Raw genomic sequence first — 21,267 nt, forward strand, 5'->3', positions numbered from 1 at the left:
TAGAATGATGTTATAGAAAATTAAAAACCCAGCACTAAGTTAGATGAATTACTGTGGAAAAGGAAGTTCTGAAGCTCTGAATTCTGAAGAAGAATCATGCTGGTTTTGAAACATTAACTGTTTCTCTCTCTGAGTTTGTCCTGCATTCTTTGTGTTTGTTTTGAATTATTGTAAACATTGGCTGGTGGGAAAAGAATGAATGAGATCTTGAAGTATTATATTTAGCTGTAATAACTCAAAAGGGAAAAGATGGTTGCATTCATGTACTATAATGCTTCTCTCACAGGAAGCCAAAACAGTTGACTGTTGTTATGTAGATAAACTTGGGATGGGTTTTCTTTCTATTTGCAGTCTTGTTGAGTAAGATTCAAGGCACCTGGTTCACCATGCACAGAGCAACTCTGCTCACTCAATCTTCTACTTGTCACCTCATTAATTATGTAACGGCATACATCTTGTGGCACCACTTAGGAACAGAGATGGAATTGCTCACCATTACTGGGACCTTCTGGTGTACACAATACTAATGCTGCACCAAAAGCCCAGCTGCACACCATTTCAGGTGTTGAAAGCTAGGAACTGCTCCTCAAACTTGCCCATGAAGACACAGAGGAGCAGAAAGCTCATACCACTTTTCATGAACAAGAACCTGGAGGTGGTGGTGAAAGGGGTGGTGGAGAGGACTGCCAAAGAAGGTTAGACCATCCGATCAAGCCAGCTAGAGCCCATTGTGACGATGCTGTTCCTTTGACAAGGTTGTTCTGTTCTTGATTTTATTTGGGGGTGGTAAACACAGAAGCTGCAATGTGTCTGGTTTGGAAGGGTCTTAAGGCAAATTTGATTACAGCTAACAGGTACTGTCTCAGGCAAAAGGCTTTAAAGTTTAAAAAAACCTGTACAATGAATAAAATTGAGGAATAAAAGGATGATTAGAGTAGGAATAGGGCCAGTCAAAGACAGAAGTGGGAAGTTGAGTGTGGACCCTGTGGAGATCAGAGAGGTGCTAAACGAACATTTCTCATCGGTTTTTACTCCAGAAAAGGAGAATATTGTAGAGGAGAAGAATGAGGTATGAGATATTAGACTAGAAAGGATCGAGGTTAGTTATGAGCAAGTGTTATCAATTCTAGAAGAAGTGAAAGTAGACAAGTCCCCTGGGCGAGATGGGATTTATCTAAAGATTCTCTGGGAAGGTAGGGAGGAGATAGCAGAGCCTTTGGCTTTGATATTTGAGTTGTCATTGTCTACAGGTTTAGTATCAGAGGACTGGAGGATTGCAAATGTTGTGCCCTTGTTCAAGAAGGGCAGTAGAGATGACCAGGTAATTATAGACCAGTGAGCCTTACTTCTGTTGTAGGAAAGGTTTTGGAAAGGATTATAGGAGATAAGATTTATAATCACCTAGCAAGCAACAATTTGATTTCAGATAGTCAAATTGGTTTCATCAAGGGAATGTTGTGTCTCACAAACCTCATTGAGTTTTTTGAGAAGGTGACCAAGCATGTAGATGAGGGTAGGGCAATTGACGTGGTATACATGGACTTCAGTAAAGCCATTGATAAGGTTCCACATGGTAGGCTGTTGGAGAAAATGCAGAGGCATGGAATTGAGGGTGATTTAGCAGTTTGGATTAGAAACTGGCTTTCTGAAAGAAGGCAACAAGTGGTGGTTGATGGAAAATATTCACCCTGGAGTCCGGTTACTAATGGTGTGCCACAAGGATCTGTTTTGGGACCACTGCATTTTTATAAATGACTTAGACGCAGGCATAGGTGGATGGATTAGTAAATTTGCAGATGACACTAAAGTCGGTGGAGTAGTGGACAATTTGGAAAAATGTTACAGGTTGCAGGGGGACTTGGATAAACTGCAGAATTGGACTGAGAGTTGGCAAATGGAGTTCAATGCAGCTAAATGTGAGGTGATGCACTTTGGGAAGAATAACAGGAAGGCAGAGTACTGGGTCAATGGAAAGATTATTGGTCATGTGGATGTGCAGAGGGATCTTGGAGTCCATGTACATAGATCCCTGAAAGTTGCCACCCAGGTGGATAGTGCTGTTAAGAAGGCATGCAGTGTGTTAGGTTTCATTCGTCGAGGGATTGAGTTCCAGAACCACAATATCATGCTGCAACTATACAAAATGCTAGTGCGGCCACACTTGGAATATTGTGTACAGTTCTGGTCCCCATATTTTGGGGAGAATGTCGAAGCATTGGAAAAGGTGCAGAGGAGATTTACCAAAATGTTGCCTGGTCTGGAGGGAAAGTCTTATGAGGAAAGGCTGAGAGACTTGGATCTGTTTTCATTGGAAAGAAGAAGGCTAAGAGGGGATTTGATAAAGATACACAAGATGACCAGAGGATTAGATAGGGTATGACAGTGAAAGTCTTTTTCCTAGGATGATGACATCAGCTTGTACAAAGAGGCATAACTACAAATTGAGGGCTGACCGATTTAAGACAGATGTCAGAGGCAGATTCTTTACGCAGAGAGTGGTAAGGGTGTGGAATGCCCTACCTGCTAAGGTAGTCAACTCAGCCACATTAGGGAGATTTAAACAATCCTTAGATAAGCACATGGATGATGATGGGATAGTGTGGGGGGACGAGCTGAGAATAGTGCACAGGTCGGCGCAACATCGGGGGTCAAAGGGCCTGTTCTGCGCTGTATTGTTCTATGTTTTATGAAAGGGAAGTTCCCAGTTATTCCCAGCTCAGCTTTTCTCTGGTTTGGTTGGGTTTTAGCAAGCAGTCAATTTTTCTTTTTGAGGCTGCTGGTCATAGAGTCATAGAGATGTACAACATGGAAACAGACCCTTCGGTCCAACCTGTCCATGCCGACCAGATATCCCAACCCAATCTAGTCCCACCTGCCAGCACCTGGCCCATATCCGTCCAAACCCTTCCTATTCATATACCCATCCAAATGCCTCTTAAATGTTGCATTTGTACCAGCCTCCAACACTTCCTCTGGCAGCTCATTCCATACCCGTACCACCCTCTGCATGAAAAAGTTGCCCCTTAGGTCTCTTTTGTATCTTTCCCCTCTCATTCTAAACCTATGCCCTCTAGTTCTGGACTCCCTGACCCCAGGGAAAAGACTTTGTCTATTTATCCTATCCATGCCCCTCATAATTTTGTAAACCTCTATAAGGTCACTCCTCGGCCTCCGACACTGCAGGGAAAACAGCCCCAGCCTGTTCAGCCTCTCCCTATAGCTCAAATCCTCCAACCCTGGCAACATCCTTGTAACTCTTTTCTGAACCCTTTTAAGTTTCACAACATCTTTCCGATAGGAAGGAGACCAGAATTGCACGCACTATTCCAACAGTGGCCTAACCAATGTCCTGTACAGCCGCAACATGACCTCCCAACTCCTGTACTCAACACTCTGACCAATAAAGGAAAGCATACCAAACGTCGTCTTCACTATCCTATCTACCTGTGACTCCACTTTCAAGGAGCTTTGAACCTGCACTCCAAGGTCTCTTTGTTCAGCAACACTCCGTTGGACCTTACCATTAAGTGTATAAGTCCTGCTAAGATTTGCTTTCCCAAAATGCAGCACCTCACATTTATCTGAATTAAACTCCATCTGCCACTTCTCAGCCCATTGGCCCATCTGGTCCAGATCCTGTTGTAATCTGAGGTAACCCTCTTTGTTGTCCACTACACCTCCAATTTTGGTGTCATCTGCAAACTTACTAAGTATACCTCTTAGGCTCACATCCAAATCATTTATGTATATGACAAAAAAGTAGAGGACCCAGCACCGATCCTTGTGGCACTCCACTGGTCACAGGCCTCCAGTCTGAAAAACAACCCTCCACTATCACCCTCTATCTTCTACCTTTGAGCCAGTTCTGTATCCAAACGGCTAGTTGTCCCTGTATTCCATGAGATCTAACCTTGCTAATCAGTCTCCCATGGGGAACCTTGTTCATTACCTTACTGAAGTCCATATAGATCACATCTACTGCTCTGCCCTCATCAATCCTCTTTGTTACTTCAAAAAACTTAATCAAGTTTGTGAGACATGATTTCCCATGCACAAAGCCATGTTGACTATCCCTAATCAGTCCTTGCCTTTCCAAAAAAATGTACATCCTGTCCCTCAGGATTCCCTCCAACAACTTGCCCACCACTGAGGTCAGGCTCACTGGTCTATAGTTCCCTGGCTTTTCTTTACCACCCTTCTTAAACAGTGGCACCATGTTTGCCAACCTCCAGTCTTCCGGCACCTCACCTGTGACTATCCATAATACAAATATCTCAGCAAGAGGCCTAGCAGTCACTTCTCTGGCTTCCCACAGAGTTCTAGGGTACACCTGATCAGGTCCTAGGGATTTATCCACCTTTACCCTTTTCAGCACTTCCTCCTCTGTAATCTGGACATTTTGCAAGATGTCACCATCTGTTTCCCTACAGTCTATACCTTCCATATCCTTTTCCACAGTAAATACTGATGCAAAATATTCATTTAGTATCTCCCCCATTTTCTGTGGCTCCACACAAAGGCCGCCTTGCTGATCTTTGAGGGGCCCTAGTCTCTCCCTAGTTACCCTTTGTCCTTTGGTCAAAGAAATAATTCCATGCTTACCCTCTCTGACATCTCTCCTGTAAGAACCTGTTTTTGATTTTACCTTTTTTTGCTAAGGGAATGTTGAAAGTATTTGGAACAGCATCATTAGGTTCCGATAGAGTCGATTCGGTTTTTAAATAGTCAAGTTATTGTGTATTCTGTTCTCTTTTTCATTCGGTAATCTTGCAAATAAATTCTATTTTGTTTAAAATGAAGTGGTTGGGCCAGGTGCATCACTCCTGGAATATCCACTCCACACCTGCTTAAAACCTGCTGGAAAGTTATGGTTTCGGCTACTTTTAGATTAGATTAGATTAGATTACATTACATTACAGTGTGGAAACAGGCCCTTCGGCCCAACAAGTCCACACTGACCCGCCGAAGCGAAACCCACCCATACCCCTACATTTACCCCTTACCTAACACTACTGGCAATTTAGTATGGCTAATTCACCTGACCCTGCACATCTTTGGACTGTGGGAGGAAACCGGAGCACCCGGAGGAAACCCACACAGACACTGGGAGAATGTGCAAACTCCGCACAGTCAGTCGCCTGAGGCGGGAATTGAACCCGGGTCTCTGGCGCTGTGAGGCAGCAGTGCTAACCACTGTGCCACCGTGCTGCCCATTGAAATGTTTTGAGGGGTTCTAGCCTGGTTCATAACACCATGTTGCAATCTGAGTCAGTACTGTGTCTGGAGTTAGAAGGATGCCCAACATAACAGGAAAAGGTCAATAATAAAGTCAATGTTGTGTGACTTGCAGATCTATGGCCTATTCCACTATTGTCCTGGTGGAAGTGTCAGCAATGTTGTATCTTCAGAACTATGGTTTCATAAAGATGTCATCTGCCATGTTTGAAGGAATTGGCCTTTTTTTCTACCTGCATGGCTGGAGATCTTTGATAGAATGAAGAAACCTGTGCCTTCTCTGTCTAAGTATCATGGCAGCTCCCAGGATATCTGGCTCTGAGCTGCAAGATTTGGCCTTGATAGTCACATATAATGAAGTGGAAGGTTTTTCTACTGACAAACCATGCAGCATGGTGATAGTGTTCATTTCTGATTAATCTTTGGTGAATGTTAGAAGGAGAACCTCTTCAATAACTACTCCTGATCACTTACATCAATTATAATAAAGCTTGTTGTTATGTCTTGACATGGCATGGCACAGAGGCCTCCCAAGGAGGTTAATGTTGTACTTTCATAAGTTACACTAAGCTATATTATCTTATTCAATTGTATGTTGGCACAACTAATGCATTCATACTACACTGGGGGAATATAATTCTGTAAGAAAGCCAATAAGATAGGCCTCTAGGGTTTTTAAGGCAGATTAAGTTTCAAGATCAAATAATCTCCTCCTATCCCTAATTCATCTGTTCACAACTGATGAACATTTGAAAGTTTGGTCCCTGCTACTTTCTTATGGATGTGTTTCCAGTAATACCCTTAACACTGACAGCAATATATGTACACATTCAGTGGAAGGCAACTATGGTATTCAACATTAAAATCGCCATCACCTTCAACAGTGAATCTCCAAGACATTTAACAGAAATGGTAAACTACTTCAAATCAACAAAAATAGTAGTTGCTCATTTTGCAATGCAATCGGAATATTGGAATACATTTGATGTACTTTATTCTCATATTAATTATTATTTTCTTTTCCTTTTGTTATATTTAGCTCATCAACAAAATAGTGTATCTGGTTAGTTTTGTGGGCAATGGTGGGAAATTTATCATTGGATATAAGGCCATGATTATGGACATGACATTCCTTTACCATATCGGATACATAGTGACAAGTGTACTGGGGCTCTTCGTGCATGAGTTTTTCTACAGCATCCTGGTATGTTAGATCGTCATTTATCACAGCTTCAGCCAGAATGTTTCAAATTTTAATCAAAGCATTTCAGCTAATTCCTGTTTCATTTTGTATCGAGCTCTAGTTGTGTTACATTGCTTAAGTTAATTCTCAAAAAAAGATTGCTTGAAGTGAAAAGAGCATTGGAGATGTTGTGCCTTTTTCCAACTAAAGGCAGACACTATGTTGTTCGGTAATTGCACGTTAACTGTATTCTATGCTTCACTTGGAGCTAAGCATAGAAACTGCTGGAGAAATTCTCTCTTCAGAGATATTACTGACCTAGTATTTATTTGCAGTATGTTTTTGATTGCACTTTTTCCCATTATCTTTTTCTTGTAATATTATTTCTTATTTATTCTCACATGGGAAATAGGAATTGCAGACAAGTCTAGCAATTCTTGCTCATCCACATTTGCCCTTGAACTGATTGGCTCTGTCAACCATTTCAGAGAGCAGTTGAAGAGTCAATTATATTTCTGGGGTGTGGTCTCCGATATAGGCCAGACCAGGCAAGGCTAGCAGATTTCCTTTCCTAAAGAACATTAATGAACCAAATGGGTTTTATGATAATCATCAAAGTTTACTTCGGCACCATTAGACTAACTTTTGTTATGGTTTCAGGATTTATTTAATTTAGATTTACGATCTATTACCGTGAGATTCAAACCCATACCTCCAGTGCATTAGTACTACTCTTGTTTACTAGTCCATTGAAATTACCATTACATTACTGCTTTCCCTCTGGTCAATAAATGATCATTTTCCTGAATTATAGGCACTGTCCCAATGTGGACCTCAGGCCAACTAGGAACTGGGTTATGGCTTCTCAGCTCATTTCAAGTAGAAGTTTTGTAGTTAACAGAAAGAAGGGACCCTACATGCTGTAAGATTAAGTTAGATTCAAATCCAAGCTCCAAAGAAGAAGGGACAATTCATTAATTCACTATACTGCCCAGTCTCTATTTAAGTTTGTTCCTCAACCTTAACTGAGCAAACTGTAAGCTAATGTAGAAATTTAAGGAGTCAGTATAAAACATTGGCCTGCTTTAAAGACATGCAACATGATTATTTTAATCTCAGAAGTATTATGGCAGAAGGATGCTATTTGGCCATTGTGTCAGATGAATCTTGATGAGATGTGTCATCATGCTTTTCAAAATGAGCACCATGACTTAGCGCCCTTATCCTTGTAAACCCCAAATCCTTGCACAATGTATTCTATTTAAATAATCATTTTATGCCCTCTTGAATTCCTCAATTGAACCTGCCTCCTCCACACTACCAGACAGTACATTCCTGATCTGAACCACACATTGTATGAAAATCTTTTCTCTCACCTCACATTTGCTGCTGTTTCAAATCACTTTAAATCCATGCTGTCTGGTTCTTGATCTTCATCTCTCCAAAGACAGCCGTTCCAACCTCTCAAAGCTAACCTTACAACTGAAGATTTCATTCTTGAGCGTGTGATGGCACTCTTACAATTAGAACCATTCTTTTAAATCTCTTTCACACTTTCACTAATGTGTTCATATCCTCCTATGGTGTTTCACCCAGAACTGTATATAATCCTGCAACGAAGACCGAAAAAGTGTAGAAGTTCAGCATCGTCTTGCTCTTGTACTCTATGCCCCTAGTAATAAAGCCCAGGATGTTGTATGTTTTATTAACTAGACTCTTCACCTGCCCTACCATCTACAGTGATGTGTACTTCTGTACCCCTTTTGAATTATACCACTTACTTTGCATTGTTTACTGTTTTGTTTTATGTTTCATGGGATTTGAGGGGAGATGTATTGGGTGAATATAAATTTAAATGACTGTTTGATCTTTCTTGAAACAAAATCAATGTAAAATGTAGAAAATGTTTGTATTTACTCGAATGAGAACCAAGTCCAAATCAATATTATCATAAAGACTTTCCGTTTAAAAGTTTTGTCTTGCTGTTCTATAAAGTTCAGGCCATGAAAATGAGACAAAAAACTGATAAATATAAACTTACCATATATCTGACTGTTTTATTTCAGCTGTTTGATTTGATCTATCGAGAAGAAACCTTGTTTAATGTCATAAAAAGTGTTACACGTAATGGTCGTTCCATCCTCCTGACAGCTGTGCTTGCCCTTATCCTTGTTTATCTTTTCTCAATCGTGGGCTTCCTTTTCCTGAAGGATGACTTCATTCTAGATGTTGAGAGGTTACCGAGCAGCAAGACATCAGGTAAATATAACTTGAGACTTCACTGTCTGGACAGTGCGGTATTCAGTTGTAATTAAGGTGATGTTCAGGCATTGTCTTTGTCATCGGGCAGGGTTTCTTGATTTTGCACAAATTGTAGATTTACCTACTGAATGACTTTAATGGACATAAAAATGTAGACTGACAACACAGAAAAGGAATATTGTCCCACATGCCTGGCATCAACTGCTCAGCCATTCCATTATGTGCAAGTTGACCAGAGTGTCAGAGACTGGTGGCCATTCACATTTATTTGTTCATAGAACTAATAATGTAGCAAAGGAGATCTGGGCATAAAGTATGTTGCCATACTAAAGTGTATTAAAGATGAACAAAAACAACTTCATCCATAATAACTTTCTTATCTTGAACTTGAGATCATGAAGCATTCTTGAGTGTGTGATGACATTCTCTTTCTCTGCATAGAGAAAATGAAATTGCAGAATTAATTGCCAGATCACCCTCTGCATACTTCATAGGTGCTCATCCATAAATACTGACAAAGGCCTGAGGGATGGTACATGAAACATTGATATCTAAAGAGGGAAAATTAAATAATTTGAAAATTAGAACAAGAATAACCCAGTAAAATGGGAAGATATTGTTAAGAGCAAGAATTTTATACAAATCTTCAGTAAGGCAAAGGTTACAATTTTAAGCGGACTATTTCTTTTGTCATTAGGTTCGTTTGCAGTACCAGGAAGCGTTGTAAAGGATTTCATTAACACATGTGCTGCTGATGATGTTCATTGTTCTGCAGGCATCCAAGACATTGAGTCACCAGGTCAGCATATTAACATTTAATTTGCAGAAACAAATGAGCAAAAATCTGCATATCATTCTACAAATTTAATCCATTATCCATTCCAGAAGATACAAGTTTTTTCTTTTCTTTTTCCCCAGTTTCCTCCCATCTTTTAGTTCTTTCATTGGATATGGATCCCACTAACTAGTCCAGTATTCATTGCCCATTTCGAATTGCCCTTGAGAAGGCAGTAATTCTATTGAAGGTCAAAGGGTGATGGTTAGATTCTTTCTTGTTGGCAAGAAGGGGAAGTATGGTTCTGGTGGTACTGGCATTCCTCTGCCAACTCATCCAAGTATTTTCTGTTGCATGAGTCAACAAGAAGTGCTTCAAACATAATACATTGTAACCTTTATTCATTCATGGGATGAGGGCAAGACTTGAGAGTGTGGTGCTGGAAAAGCACAGCTGGTCAGGCAGCATCCGAGGAGCAGGAGAATCGACACTTCAAGCATAAGCTATTCACTAGGCATGCAGCCTGTGGGCCAAGAGGGCTGAGAGATAAATGGGAGGAGAGTGGGCCTGGGGGGAAAGTAACTGAGAATGCGATAAGTAAATGGAGGTGGGGGTGGAGGTAATAGGTCGGAGAGGAGAGTGGAGCAGATAGGTGAGAAGGAAGATGGACAGGTAGGACAGGTCAAGGGATGGTGCAGAGTTTGAAGATTGTCTCTGGGATAAGGTAGGTGGAGGAGAAATGAGGAAACTGGTGAAATTCACATTGATCCCATTGGAGGGTCCCAAGGCGGAAGATGAGGCGTTCTTCCTTCAGACATTGAGTGTTAAGGGTTTGGTGATGGAGGAGGCCAAGGACCTGCATGTCCTTGGGGGAGTGGAAGGGGGAGTTAACGTGTTCGGCCATGGGGCAGTGGGGTTGTTTTGTGCATGTGTCCTGTAAGGCCAAGATTTATTGCCCATCCCGGAGGGCAGTTAAGAGACAATCACATTACTGTTGGTCTGGAATCACATGTATTCCAGACCAGATACCACCAGATGTATTCTCATCTGACTCTCATACGTCTGTATTTAGCAGCAGAAGTAATTGTCATCAGCAATGGGAATCTGCATTTTTCCATTCTCATGCCCAAGTGACAGAGTAAACAGGTGTTTTCAACAACATCTGTACAACTGGTTCCATAGAACACAGAACAGTACAGCAAAGTACAGACCCTTCAAACCTCGATTTTGTGACGACCGTTTATCCTACTCTAAGATCAAACTAACCTACATACCCTTCATTTTACTATCATCCATGTGCCTATCCAAGAGTTGCTTAAAATATCCCTAATGTATCTGATTCTACTACCACTGCTGGGAGAGCATTCCATGAACCCACCACTCTCTATATAAAGAACCTACCTCTGACATCACCCCCAAAACTTCCTCCAATCACCTTAAAATTATACCCCGTCATGATAGCCATTTCCTCCCTGGGAAAAGGTTTCTGGCTATCCACTCTAACTATGCCTCTCATCATCATGTATGTCTCTATTAAGTCACCTCTCATCCTTCTTTGCTCCAATGAAAAAAGCCCTAGCTCCTTCAATCTTTCTTCATAAGACACGCCCTCCAGTCCAGGCAGCATCCTGGTAAATCACCTTTGCACTCTGTCTAAAGCTTCCACATCCTTCCTGTAATGAGGTGACCAGAACTGAACACAGTGTTCCAAGTTTGGTCTAACCAGGGCTTTATAGAGCAGCAGCATAACCTCACAACTCATTCCCCCCTGCTAATGAAAGCCAACATACCACATGCCTTCTTAACAACCCTATTAACTTGGGAGGCAACTTTGAGGGATCTATGGACGTGGACCCCAAGATCCCTCTGTTCCTCTACACTGCCAAGAATCCTGCCTTTAACCCTGTAATCTGCATTCAAATTCAGCCTTCGAAAATGAATCACTTCACATTTTTCCAGGTTGAACTCCGTCTGCCAATTAGGTAAAAGTGAGGACTGCAGATACTGGAGATTAGAGTCAAGAGTGTGATGCTGGAAAAGCACAGCAGGTCAGACAGCATCCGAGGAGTGTCTGAAATGTCGATTCTCCTGCTCCTCGGACGCTCTCGACTCGCATCTGCCAATTGTCAGCCCAGCTCTTGTGATAAATTTCAGGATTAGTGCCTGATCTTATGAATGCATTTTAATTCTTCAAAAAAGGGTTGTATTTAATAGCACAAGTATTTTACACTTAAAACCCTGTTTTCAAATAGTAAAATTTTTGAAAAATTAAGACATAAACTGTTGAGTTTTATTTTAAATTTTTATTCACTAGGGAAGTTTTGAGAATATAAAGTCCACATTGGAACACTCCGGAATAAAGTATGAATGATGGACTTCTAACCGTCTAACCAAGCAAATTCTTCTCTCATGCTCACCTTACACTACTTTAGGATTCAAAAATCTTCCCTCTGTGCACAAAATCAAATGTGCTCATGATCTAAAAATGGAGAGAATGTAAAGGAAAGGAGTTAATGGTCTTCCTCCTATGTGTTGATTTTGTAATCATGTGTGAATAATAGAATGCAAGTATACAAAGGTTAAACTTTATTAATTAATGTGTTATAATAGATCAGTGAGGCCACTTTTGGATGTGATAAAATAGTTATACTCATGTTTGAAATATTTACAGGAAACAACCACAAGATAGATCTCAAGTGCAAAGCAAGATGAGTTGAAGAACTAAAAACTGATTGGAATGGTGGATACAAAAAAATTTTTTGTACAAGTGGATAAAGTTATTGCCTGTGCAAGACTCAGAACTGATTAACTTTCATAAATGCTTGTCCAAGAACAATTGGCATAGAGCTCACACTCTAATTTTTCAAAGAATATTGGAGGGAAGCTTTAATTTACTTCTGCTGCTCCTTCTGTCATTACAGATGAGGAGAATGACAAAGAGCGAGCCTGTGACACTCTATTGATGTGTATAGTAACAGTATTAAATCATGGCCTACGTAATGGAGGTGGTGTTGGAGATATACTCAGACAACCTTCAAAAGATGTAAGTAAATCTTGATAATGAGACATCTGGAAGCATTTGTCTCTCACCTCTACAGTTTCAAGTTTAAAACTGAGCAGTAAGCAACCATAATTACTCACTGTTTTTATGTATGTGTGTATGCTGTTTTATTGAATTTTCTCTTGAACACTCAAACTCACCAAAATGTGTCAGTAACATACCTCCAGTATATGCTATATTTTACAAAATTAAAGTAAGTTCAATTTTTAAAAAAATTATGTAACTTCCCTGCCCAAATATTTTATCAATCCTTTTACGAACCCCCATACTACTGTCCAATTCTCATTATCAAGACTGAGATTCCAGTTTCTGGAATTTATTACTATCATTTATAAGCTAGTCACTTAAAACTATTAAAAGTGACAGGTGATTTAATATCTCATGTCCAGTTTCCCTGTGTAAATTTGACTGTCCCATTTTGGGCATCTCATCTGACAGCTCAGATGGGAATTGAACATAAAAGGATTATCAAGTAATCCACCATCCCAGCAATGTGCTGCACTATCACTCTGTATGATCTAACTTTCATCATTGTTAAATAGTAACCCGCATCTTTAAATTAATCTTGTGATGATGAATTACCCTGAGGCACGTACACATATATTAGAGAATAGGAAAATCAGAAAGGCTCTCTTTGAATGTTTTCAATACGGTTTTTTTACGTATTATCTGACTCCCAAAAGAAATTAGCGAAAAAATTTCAAGGAATCCCTACAATGCAGATAGAGCCATTTGGCCATTGAGTCTGCATCAACCCTCCAAACAACATCTTACCCTGTGCACATAACCCCTCATTTACCATGGTTTCTCCACCAAGCCTGCATCCCCCTAGACTTTTGGAGGAAACTGGAGCACCCGGTGGAAACCCACACAGACATGAGGAAAATGTGCAAATTCCACACAGTCATCTGAGGCTGGAATTGAACCCAGGTTCCTGATGCTGTGATGTAGTAATACTAACCACTGTGCCATTATATTACCTGAACAGATTAATTAACTTTTTTGATGAACTATACACAGCACAGAAACAGATCATTCAGACTAACAAGTCCTTAACTAACTCACACATCTTCCCATCTATTTTTCCCAACCCATAAACATATTCTTCTACTTCTTTCTCTCTCGTCCCTTGAATGCATTTTTGGAATTCGCATTAACAACATGCTGTTGTAGTCAGTTCCACATTCAACAATTCTCTGGGTAGCAACATTTCTCCAGAATTCCTGATTGATTTATTGGTGACCACCTTTTAATTATGGTTCTGGACTTGCACACATGTTGAAATAACTTCTACCTGATTTACCTTATCAACCTCTTTCACAATCTTGAATACCTACCTCAGGATATTTCTTTTATGTCCTAATTTGGAGAAAGAAGCCTTATAATTTTTCCCCATTCTTCAAGGCCTCTGTTAGTCTTTTTATAAGAAGAACCCCAGAACTGATCGCAGTATTCTGAATGTAACCTAACCAATATAATTTTAACCTAAGTTAAAACATAACACAAGACAGGGAGCTGGGAAATAAAATCACAACTGGAGATTGAGATGTAAGTCTGGATAAAATAATTTATTTCAAACAACATGAACAAAATAAGGTAGAAGTTAATTAAGGTTGAAACTTTATTGCTGGAACAGCACAGCAGGTCAGGCAGCATCCAGGGAACAGGAGATTCGACGTTTCGGGCACAGGCCCTTCTTCAGGAATGAGCAGAGAGTGTTCAGCCCTACCTTTTATCTTCTCCTGCTGAACACTCTCTGCTCATTCCTGAAGAAGGGCCTGTGCCCGAAACGTCGAATCTCCTGTTCCCTGGATGCTGCCTGACCTGCTGTGCTGTTCCAGCAATAAAGTTTCAACTTTGATCTCCAGCATCTGCAGACCTCACTTTCTCCTAGAAGTTAATTAAGAACCACTTACATTATAAGGAAAGAACGTTAAATATACACAGAGGAATAAAATGGAGAACATTAGTTTGGAATGTGGAGGTCTGACAAAAGCTTGGTTGTTTCAGAGGGAAATTTTTCAGGTATTAAATAATAAATGTTGGAATTCAAAAGATCAGAGGAACTTTCAAATAAAGAACTTCTCCCTAATATGGTGTCTGAAAATTGTTATGTATACATTTCAAGTTAGTTCAAATAATTTTGTGGAAGCATAAGAATATTGAACTTGGAGATTAAATGTAATTCTGCAATGATTGATGTATTCCAGGAAGCTCTCTTCCCCGCTCGTGTTATCTTTGATCTGCTGTTTTTCTTCATTGTCATCATTATTGTATTGAACCTGATTTTCGGTGTAATCATTGACACCTTTGCTGATTTGAGAAGTGAGAAACAAAAAAAAGAAGAAATCCTGAAAGCGACCTGCTTTATCTGTGGTAAGTGCTGACATCCAATAGGGAAAGTGAGGACTGCAGATGCTGGATATTAGAGTCAAGAGAGTGGTGCTGGAAAAGCACAACAGCTCAGGCAGCATCGGAGAAGCAGGAAAATCAACATTTCGGGCAAAAGCCACTCAGCTCCTCAGATGCTGCCTGACCTGCTGTGCTTTTCCAGCACCACATTCTCGACACTGACATCCAATACTTGTTCACCAGATGAATAAAAACGTTTGTAAAATGTCTGCTGCAATAATTACATTTTCTGATTGAAAATAATACATTGACTTGGTTCAGTACTATTTTTATATGTTAGAAGAAACTGGTAGTGTTACCTCCATTTTAACTAATCATCCCATGGCCTCTGAAGATGCCATGTGGAGAAATTAAGTGCCTCTTGCTTCACATCTTAGTGGGTAGCTCATGTGATATGTTTCATGGCCTAAGACCCATGGACATAAATCACACTTCAGTTCATCCCTCATTCTCTACTTATTTCAAAACTAGAAAGCATATGTTTAAGGTGAGAGAAGAAATTTTTAACAAGAAAAGGAGGGGCAACTTTTTTTTAACAGAGTGTGGTTCATGTGTGGAATGAACTGCTACAGGAAGTGGTGAAGCAGGTATAGTTACAACATTTAAAAGACATTTGGATAAGTACATAAATAGAAAAGACGAAGAGGGATATGGGCCAAATGCAGACAAGTGGGATTAGTTTAGTTTGGGAACATTGTTGCTGTGGACTATTTGGACTGAAGGTTCTGTTTCCATGCTGGATAAGTCTTTGGCTCTGTTGTTGTTCTTCAGTGGTGAAGAGAATGAATGTTGAAGGTAGTGAATGAGATGCCGATCAAATAGGCTGCTTTGTCCTGGATGGTGCCAAACCTTCTGATTGTTTTTGGAACTGTACCTATTTTTGCAAGTGGAGAGTATACCATCACACTCCTGACTTGTGCTTTATAGATGGTGGACAGACCATGGGGAAGCTGGAGGTGAGTTACTCTCCACAGAATTTCTGACCTTGACAGCTGTGTACCACAGTATTTATGCAGTTGGTCCAGATCAGTTTCTGGTCAGTAGTAGTTTCCAGAATGTTGATTATCGGGGATTCAGCAATGGTAATGCTGTTGAATGTCAAGGGCACATATTTTGAGTCTCTCTTGTTTGAAATGATCATTGCCTGGCACTCGTGTAGCACAAATATTACTTGTCATTTATCAACTCAAGCCTAGTTATTGTCCAGATCGTGCTGCATGTTGGCACAAACTATTCAATATCTGAGGAGGTGCAAATTATGCTGGACATTGTACAAACATCAGGAAACGTACCCACCACTAACTATATGATGGAGAGAAGGTCATTTGATGATGCAGTTGAAGATGATTGGGCTCAGACACTACTTTAGAGAATTTCTGAAGAGATGTCCTGGGACTGCGTAGGTTGACCTCCAACAATCACCACCATCTTGTACCAAGTTTGACCCCAACTAGTGGAGACTTTCTCCCTAAATCACATTGACTTCCATTTTGCTACAACTTCTTGCTGCCACATCTGAGCAAATCCTGGCCTGAAGTTAAGGACAGTCACTTGTTTATGAGCAAGTGGTGTTTGTTAGCACTATCAAACAATCCTGCCCGTAACTTGGCTAATGAACTAGAGTAGTAGTGGTAAGTAGCCTTTTTGGATCGGGTGGTAAGTAGCCTTTTTGGATTTGTCCTGCTTTTTGTGGACGCAGCATACCTGGACAACCTTTTCACATTCCAGATAGATGCCAGTGTTGTAACTGTGTTGGGACTGCTTGGGTATAGGTGTGTCTAGTTAATATCACAGATTGACATAATATTGTCAGAACCCATAGCCAATATCTTCGTCTATTTCTTGAAATGAATGGAATTGTTCTAAGACTGGCAGCTAGGGATCAGAGGAGGAGGCTGAGATAAATCATGCACTTGGCATTTCTGGCTGAAGATGGCCTTATCTTTTGCTCGATGTGCTAGATTCTGCCATCCATTCATTAAATTTCACCACTATTCAAGATTGGCTGTGACAGGACTTCAGGATTTTGATCTGATCCATCGATTATGGGAGCACTTTGTCCTAGGTAGCATTCAGGAGGTGTCCAGCCTATGTTTGACCTGATTCCATGAGACTTCAATTGTTCCAACATTAGTGTTGAGGATTTCCAGTTTCACTCCCTCTCAATTGTATACCATTGTGTCTCACCTTTGGTGATTCGGTCCTGCTAGTGGGTCAGGAAGTAGCAGAAATTGATGATGCAAGAGTCTGGACATTGGATGTTAAGGTTTAATTCAATGTGTATGATTAATTCAGGATGTTATGTGACTAGTCTGTAATCAAGTGATCTCAAGTTTCGCACAAATGCTAAAGGTTAGGGAAGAAATCATTGCCAAATCAACTGGGCAGGAGTGTCTTCATTGTCTTCGATGCCTAGGTCATTATCAGGTGGTTCATCAATTTTACTCTCTTTTTAATTCTGACAATTTGCAATGACTAAGTGATTTGCTAGGCCATTTTAGAAGACAGTTAAAATCTGTTGGTCAGGAGTCACAAATAGGCCAGATTGGGTAAAGGGACAAGATTTCCTGAACAGACTGACATTTAGGGTTTTGCAACAGTTTTCTTGTTTCATGATTAGCATTTACCAAGGGTTAACTTTTCATTCAGGACCTACACAATCATAGAGCTACAGCATGGAAACAGACCCTTCAGTTCAACCAGCCCATGCTGACCATAATCCCAAATCAAACTAGTCCCATCTGCTTTCTGTTGGCCCATATCCCTCCAAACCTTTCCTATTCATTTATTTATCCAAATGTCTTTGAAATGTTGTAATTGTTCACACATCCACTACTTCCTCTGAAGTTCATTCCTCTGCATATGAAATTGGTCTTTTTAAAATCTTTCTCCTCTCACCTTACAACTGTGTACCCTCGTCTTGGAATCCCCCAACCTAGGGAAAAAAAAACAACTACCATTAACTGTATCTATACCCCACATTATTATATAAACTTCTTTAAGGTCATCTCTCAAACTTCCCTACTGCTGGGGTAGAATGTGATGTCATGACTCCAGAGAATTGGTCCAGGCCTTCGGAGATTACAATCATCACATTCTCAGTATGCAACCTTGTGTCAGTGGTAAGCTGCTAGTTCTTTACACTGTATTGTATATTCCTCTAATTGTGGGAGTTAATGGTAACCTACTCATGGTCTCCCTCTGTGTGCTAATTCATCAAGAACCTGCCAGGCTATGTCATCAGAAAAGACCAAATGCCCAAAAGTGGGCTTCCACTCTGAAAAGCATGAAACCATTGAACCCAGTTTACTAGCACAACAAAACACTTTCCAGAGAATACATTGAATCTTTTCATTCTATCAGTCTTACTTTGGTATCTGTATGTTTTTCAGAAATTTCAGTTGTCATAAAAAGCAGGTAGAAAATAGATAGAAAAGAAGTAATATAACTTTCAAGATTAAATAAAGTACAGAGTTGACAGTTTGGAAAATGAAGTAGAGATGCATGTTCAACAATAATTAAAGCAACAATCCCAAACATATTCAAATATACAGGACCACATTTATTTTTCAGTGAATTGCATCAAACTTTCCTCAATTTCAAGCTAAGATAAATATGTTTTAGTTATATTGATACTTGGCAAGCTGGATCTCTGTGTACCAGACTTAGTATAAAACAATCACATGTGACAAATAAGTATTTGAATTCTGTTGCAATGTTGTATGTAATGCACCCATGAGTATCCTTAATATTCTCAATGCATATGGCATAACTGAAGAATATACTATCCTCTTCCCTTAACTATGCCCACGATTTTCAAAGAGCTTTTATTTAAGGTTCCCCTGCAACCACATTGGCCTTGCATAGCAGTTTCAATTTCCTCTGAAGGATGGGACTTCCGAATTCCCGATAGTATCAGTAGAAGAAGTGTTCATCACAGTCTTGCAGGCCAGATCACTTCTAATCCCCTGCTCAGTCTCCACTGGGGTGTTTGGGTAGAAGAAACAGTTGATCTGATTATCCTTTGGCTTAAAAGGGGAAGATAAACCAAGCTAGTGACTCCTGATTGTTATCCAGCAACCACTGTTGAAACAGGTATGGTAGAAATGCTGGATAAAGACAGAATTGAGATAACAGGCCATGTCCCCTCTGGTACATGGTTTATGGATTGTTTACTATGCTGAAGTCACTGTATAACCCAAATCTTTGTTAATTTCTTACTGTTTATGCTGAATTGCGTAAAAATATAATCAGCCAGATGTTACTTGAAGTTATTGGAATAACATGATAGCTTGTGAAATTTTAATGCAGTCTAAGTCATTGTCTTCAATCAAGGTGGAATGGGTTTTACAATAAATACGCACTGTCTATCAAATGAAGTGCCTATTTCAAAACTGTTAGAAATCATAAGAATCCATCTTTTAAAACTCAATTTACTTATGTATGCAAAGAAACTCCTTCCTTTTCGAGCTGACTGGTTTTCTTTCTTTTCAGCACTGACACCAAAAGAAATATCAATATTACAGATATTAAGTAACATCCAACACCTCAAGTAGCTATTAACTTCAATAAAAACAGAGCTATAGATGCTGTGAATCTGAAACAAAATTAGAAAGTGCAGGAGAAACTCAGCAGGTCTGGTAGCATCTGTAGAGAGGAAAACAGAGTTAATGTTTTGAGTCCAGTGACCCTTTCTCAGAACTGAAAATAGCTGGGAAAGGGTAGTATTTATCCTGATGATGGGGTAGTGGGAGTGAATAGAGTATCTGATGGAAATGAACACTGCAGATGCTGGAGATTAAAGTCGAGAGTGTGGTGCTGGAAAAGCACAGCAGGTCAGGCAGCATCCGAGCAGCAGGAGAATTGACATTTCGGGCAAAAGCCCTTCATCAGGAATGATTCTGTGAGGCAAGGGGATGGTGAGATAAATGGGGGGGGGGGGGGGCTGGGGGAAAGGTAGTTGAGAGTGCGATAGGTAGATGGAGGTGGGGTAATGGTGATAGGTCAGAGAGGAGGGTGGAATGGATAGGTGGGAAGGAAGATGGACAGGTCATTAGGGCGGTGCAGAGTTGGAAGGTGAGAACTGGGATAAGGTGGGGGGAGGAGAAATGAGGAAACTGGTGAAATCCACATTGATGCCATGGGGTTTGAGGGTCCCGAGGTGGGAGGTGAGGCATTCTTCATCCAGGCATCTAGTGGTTAGGGAGTGGAGATGGAGGAGGCCCAGGACCTGCATATCCTCGGCAGAATGGGAGGGGGGAGTTGAAGTGTTCGGCCATGGGCCAGTGGGTTTGGTTGGTAAGGATGTCCTGGAGATGTTCTCTGAAGCGCTCTGTGAGTAGGTGTCCTGTCTCCCTAATGTTTCTCCAATCGCAACAGGGACAGAACCCTCTGGTCCTCATCTTCCACCCCACTGTGGTTTTATTTCAGTAATTTCAGACAAAAATCAGCCAGAACCCCATTTATATGAGGCTTATAAAACATTTTTATATGTGGATGTAGGTTTGCTCGCTGAACTGGATGGTTCATTTTCAGACGTTTCATCACCATACTTGGTAACATCTTCAGTGAGCCTCCGGACGAAGCACTGCTGATGATTCATGCTTTCTATTTATATGTTTGGGTTTCTTTGGGTTGGTGATATCATTTCCTATGTAATACACAATGAATTCCTAGCAACAAAAATTCAAATACATTTCAGTGCTCCACCAGTAGGCAATGCAAGTATTACTTTTCACCCCCTGATCCACCACATGTTAATGGAACTTCCCAGTCACCATAATTGTTTGCTGCCATTTCTTTTCTCGAAATGAGCAGGTGGACATTGAGAAATGCCCCTATTTGAATTTTTAAAATTGCCGTTGTGACAATGAATATGGCTTTATTCTTGAATTTCCTGCCACAGTGGAATCGAGCCACATTAGCTCAGCGGGACATAAAATTGCAGATCAAGAAATATTCCACAATTTGAACAACTATTTTCCAGGATTGGTAATTTTTTTTTGGAAGTAATGTCTGATTTTGTTTTGTGCAGGCCTTGAGCGTGACAAGTTTGATAACAAGACTGTATCATTTGAAGAGCACATTAACAATGAACACAACATTTGGAATTATTTATACTTCATTGTATTGGTTCATGTCAAAAAAAAGACTGAATATACAGGTCCAGAGAGCTATGTTGCTCAAATGATAAAGGTAATGTATTAATTAAGCGATTTATATATGATTTAATCTTGAAGCTCACTCAATACAACTCACAGCTACATAAATTTGTATACTTAATCATGGAAAAATCTGCCTGAAGTTCTATGACCTCCTGGACCTTGGTTCCCATCCAGC

At 40.3% G+C, this 21,267-nt stretch overlaps 1 protein-coding gene across 2 annotated transcripts in view; it reads left to right on the forward strand.

Annotated features, from left to right (window-relative positions):
- itpr3 (inositol 1,4,5-trisphosphate receptor, type 3) overlaps nt 1-21,267 on the forward strand; it is a 277,430-nt gene that overhangs the window by 251,172 nt on the left and 4,991 nt on the right. For both annotated transcript variants that reach the window (XM_043716798.2, XM_043716799.2), the window contains exons 51-56: nt 6,275-6,439; nt 8,485-8,677; nt 9,378-9,479; nt 12,377-12,498; nt 14,727-14,892; nt 20,963-21,123. In XM_043716798.2, the coding sequence (XP_043572733.1) occupies nt 6,275-6,439; nt 8,485-8,677; nt 9,378-9,479; nt 12,377-12,498; nt 14,727-14,892; nt 20,963-21,123 (909 nt within the window). The remainder of the gene's footprint in view (nt 1-6,274; nt 6,440-8,484; nt 8,678-9,377; nt 9,480-12,376; nt 12,499-14,726; nt 14,893-20,962; nt 21,124-21,267) is intronic.

Source organism: Chiloscyllium plagiosum, unplaced genomic scaffold (genome assembly GCF_037043375.1).
Source record: "Chiloscyllium plagiosum isolate Xiang-an unplaced genomic scaffold, Cpla_swu_hap1 HiC_scaffold_26, whole genome shotgun sequence".
NCBI lineage: Eukaryota > Metazoa > Chordata > Chondrichthyes > Orectolobiformes > Hemiscylliidae > Chiloscyllium > Chiloscyllium plagiosum.